At 36.1% G+C, this 5,000-nt stretch overlaps 1 protein-coding gene across 1 annotated transcript in view; it reads left to right on the plus strand.

Moving 5' to 3' along the window:
- Nucleotides 1-5,000, plus strand: part of LOC122251772 (uncharacterized) — a 47,124-nt gene that overhangs the window by 684 nt on the left and 41,440 nt on the right. Inside the window, exon 2 of the mRNA XM_086551374.1 lies at nucleotides 2,903-3,064. Within this exon, the coding sequence (XP_086407500.1) occupies nucleotides 2,907-3,064 (158 nt within the window). The 5' untranslated portion in view covers nucleotides 2,903-2,906. The remainder of the gene's footprint in view (nucleotides 1-2,902; nucleotides 3,065-5,000) is intronic.

The following is a 5,000-nucleotide window of genomic DNA, read 5'->3' on the forward strand; positions in this document are numbered from 1 at the left end:
CTCTGGGTGGGAGAGTCTTCTGCTTAGGATTCCAGTGTGACAGGAGAGGAATTCCTTGTGGGAAATGTGTGGGCATAGGTAGTCCGGGGAAGTCACAGGTGATTCTGGTCATCTTTTGCTGGCAGGGGGAGATTCTTTTGACATTTGGATTTTGATTTAACTTGAAAGTAACAGATGATGACTGGTCCTCTATTTATGGTACAGCATATTCAGCGATTGCAAAGTGCTGCAATGTTCACTCCTTCATTGGTTAGGGAACTTAGTCAATTTGGTAAAATTGGGAAAAAAGATGCAACCAAAACTTTTATGGTATGTGATAAGGCTCGCAGATGAAGATGCAATTAATGGGTCCCTTAAAACTAAGTTTATATCTGTCAAGTTGATTATTATAGGTATCCTTTCCATTAGTTTTCTCTCTTTTGCAGATTTATGATAAAGATATTGAATGCAATGACTTGGGAAATATTTATAAGGGGCATTCGCCTTTCCCGAGATTACATTCAGAGAGAGTGGCCAAACGTAACATCTCGCTGTCAATATTGTTGCTATAACGGTCATATTTCTAGTCCTGCCACTGTTGTGATAAACTTATCGACATGACTGTCATAAGATGCAAAGGACAATGTTGATACGGTAATACTTTTAATAATTGTACACTTCCCTTCGTCAACCATCCCCCAGACGAAAGATGTGGCAGTTTTAACAAGATTTTGTATAATGCGTCAGGACAACGTGAAAATAATGCACCTCAGTATGTGACAATGCGAGGGCGACGGCAAAGATCATGGAGTGAAAAGTACTAGTGTATACGCTTCATTTTCTAATGTTAATTGGACGATATAAAGGAATTAAAGTTAATGATGGGTGAATAAGTTTTTTATTTTCTTTATGTGAAATATTTAAAGAAGTATGTAATCACAGATTTGGTAGTTCAGAGTGGAAACTAGAAAATGATCTAACAATCAGAATATCAAAAGAAATTTGAGAAAATCCATGAAAGTATGATTATCCCTAGGAATGTACAACACTGATGACATCAGTTTCATATTAACCCAGTCACGGTGGGGGAATTCCAGCCTTGCATGTTACAATGCTAGGGCTCTCGAACGCATAGGCCTAAATCAGTTAAATAAACGACACCGTATGGCGTCACCCAGCGAACGGGCCTTGACTGCGCGGTACCGTAGTGTACCACTAGTCCAGAGAGGGTTAACCCACTCCTTATGGGGCGTTTATTTGCAAATGTTACTCCCGCTGGTAATATGCAAGCGGGCACTGGTTTATGCTAAAGTTATCTCAGGACCTTTTGGAGCGATTTTCACCCACCCTATTCTTGGGATGGCAAAAAAAGGTCTTTATATAGTCATAAGGTATGAGAGTAGAGTGGTGGGTGTGAATTGAGGGAATATGCCATAGTGTTGTGTTTATTAGTTGATGCTACACATGTCTATATTACAGTATCAAAATGTATGGGACAATAACTCACTATTTTTTGATAACTTGTTTATATTGGTGTGAGATTCATGGTGAATGTGATACTAAATATAGAAACTTCAGTGAGCCATGACTAGGAATAGGACTTATGGGGTTAATGAAATGGATCCTGGTCAACTTCGGATAAAAATGTTGTCACATGTGCATCTGAAATAAACAGTTATTCTGTTATGAGTAAAAATATACTCCAAAATATATGGATATTTCTTTGAGATAAGCTTGCAGCTAGATTCCTATTAACCCATTGCCGACGGTGGATAGATTTGCTTACACAATCTCCAGGATGAGTTTTATTTCTGATCGAGGCAGCTTCTGCAACATAATTTTATTTTTCCCACTCCCTTTTCGTCACTCATTGTAGAGCTAGAGACATTTTTGTGTTTTTTTGTGTGTGTTTTACTGTTTTTAGAAATTTATATCTGTCATATCACAGGCTCCATCAATTCTGCAGTTGACTAAAATTGTAGTTCATGGTCCATATCAACTCATTTTTTTTCTTTATACTCAATGTGATAGAAGTATTACTGTTTTAGGGGGGGACAAAAAACAACTTTATTTTTTCACATTTCTGTGCTCTCACAAACAAACATGAAACTTATAACCATCCAAAATGAAGAGGTACGGAAGAGGAAGGAAACTTGTGCTTTTGACAGTGAGTGCCACAATAAAAGGCATCCCTACTGGCACAGGGGCACATTGTAGGGATTGGGCATGGTGTAAGTCACCTTCCTCCTCTCGTTCTGCCTGCACATCATTCATCTGCGGTACTTTCGAGCAAGAGGTCGGCAACTTGCGATGTGCCATCCCTCTATAGAGATAGTGCTTGCTAGAGACCGTAGATGGGTGCCATTCAAGGCTCTCTCTCCTGCTGGTGCTAGAAGAAAGTGGTGCCTTCTAGGTTTTGGAAGTGAGTTGAAACCCATTTTGCTTATTCCCGCCGGCACTGTTCCGTCTTTGCATGGCTGCAATGCCAGGGCTCTCGAACGCATAGGCCTAAATCAATTATACGATTGACAGCGCTATGCATATTACAAAAATCGCCGTCTGTGGATGGCGCCCGGCGGTATCGGGTTAACACAGATCACTAAAGAAATGTTACACCAGTCTTACAGGATTATAGGATGGCAAACCAAAAATAAATCAATCGATACAGGTATTCTATATGTATGTCACCATGGTTACATTGAAACCTGTTTTTCCTGATGGAAAATTGGAATCTTCTCTTGCGTATATAGATGTGGTAATGAAATTAGGATTGTAATAAGGTGGCTCTTGACAATAAATTACCAAATTTTAAAGTTATGTTTGTGTCCAAAAAATTATCATTTGAATTAGGTTAGGTATCCTTCAATTATTGTAAAAGACTAAGTATGAGTAAGTAATTGTATGTTTTTCTTCTCCCAAACAGGAAAATGAGTCACTTAGAATGTGGCTCAGTGGTGTGGGTGAGGCTGGGCCAGGCATGGTGGCCAGGTACAGTGACCACCATGGCCAAGTGTCCGCCTGAGTTTGTGCAAGGAATTAGAAAAATGCCACTTTCCATCGTCAAATTCTTCCATGAAAATGAATTGTAAGTATTTGTTATTTTATTCATTTATTATTGTAAGTATTTATTATTTTTTTCTTTTTTCTTTTTCTTTTTAAATTTATTAAAAATGCTTTCTTTATCACAAGAGATAGATGTATCAAATTTAACTGGATCCCTGTTGCACCCCCCCCCCCACCTTGTCAATAAGTATTAGCTATTTATTACTTCAGTTGTGTATCTAGGCCATTATACAAAAAAACATTTAGAGTAACCTTGTTAATTCATCATATGCAACATTTGCAATGGGATGATTATTTGCCTAATGCTGCTCCAACTGTTGAGATAACATGGGCACGCAGCCTCCATGTGTAAGATCTCTCCCAGCGTGATGCCGTGATGCGCCTCTCAGAGCGCTTTTCACAGACTGAATTGTACAGGATACTGAGAGTGTTTTTTTTATAATTCAAGAAAGATGTCTATGCAAATGCACTGCAATGAGTATACATACATAACTATGTAAAGAGTGTAGTTAGAGGTAGAAATCATAACGTGATAGGATGTACATTACGTCATAGCACATCATGTGGCACAAAAATGAGTTTAGTGGATTCTTTGCTTTTTCAAGGTTTTCGTAATCCTCTTGCAATGATTTTCTTTTTATATTGTTACGATAATGTAACGGGGTTGTGATGTTCTGTGGGCAAAAATAATCATGTATTGTATATACCCTTTTAACCCATTCATGTCGGGGCGATTCCAGCTCTGAACGGTCACAATGTTGGGGTTTTCGAACGCATAGGCCTAACCCTATGGGATTCTCGGGCGCACTAGCCCCGAGCCTGGGCTGTCCGCTTGCTCACCCCAAGCATCGGCCTTGACCAAAAATGTTGTTGCCAGCTTCTGACGCTAAAATCGCGAAACATGTCAGCATGTCATTTGGCGCGAATGGGTTGAGTTATCTTATGGGGCTTTATGTCATAGGAGCCAATTTTGGGTATCGATAGACTGAGGTTATTTTTAGGCCTCCCCTATGAGAGGGAAGTGAGCATAGGCCTATCAATTTATCTTCAAAATAATTGATCTGGATTTCATAGTTAGGGTTCCTAAGATTAGAAATAGTTTTGCAAATACTATCTAATGCAAATTATATTCAGTATGATAATTTGAAAAAAAGGTGAATCTTAGATCATCCTCTGAAATTGAATTCATGAGAAAGTTATCAAGAAAATAGGTTTTGTCCATTTATTTATATACTGGGAAAGATCAGACGTAGAATAGTCTTTTTTGGAAACGTGCACTCTATGATTTATTTTTATTTATTTATATATTTTTTTCCCCACACATGGCTCCAAAAATTCCTTGAATATTCTATATTTTTATTTCGTTATTTCTTTTATTTTTATTATTAATCTTAATGTTTTTATCGTTTTTATTTTCTATAGTTGTTACTAATATTTTTAATTATTATTATTATTATTATTATTATTATTATTATTATTGTTGTTATTACTATAAATATTAATATTATTACTATTATTGATATTGTTATTATGATTATAATTACTGTTATTTTTATTATAATGTACTGGTAGTATAACAATAATAAAATGATGATATCAAAAATAATGATAATGATGATAGTAATGAAGATATACTGAAAATAATATTAATAATGATGATAAGGATAATGATAGTTATGTTCGTAATGATAATGATAATAGCAATAATTATAATATGATGATAATTATAATGATAATAGTAATAATACTATCAATAGTAATGATAATTATAATTATAGTAATAATGATAATAAGGATGATATAAGTAATAGTTATAGTGATAGTAATGATCAAGTAATAGGATAAACAGTTGAGATTAGGTATGCCTATTGATGGACTCCTTGGTGACTAAGGTTTTGTCATGCCAACTATATGTCATAAAAGGAGAGAAAGAAAGAGATGATATAACAAAACCAGAG

Source organism: Penaeus japonicus, unplaced genomic scaffold (assembly GCF_977035675.1).
Source record: "Penaeus japonicus unplaced genomic scaffold, GWHDUDI00000001_assembly GWHDUDI00000025, whole genome shotgun sequence".
NCBI lineage: Eukaryota > Metazoa > Arthropoda > Malacostraca > Decapoda > Penaeidae > Penaeus > Penaeus japonicus.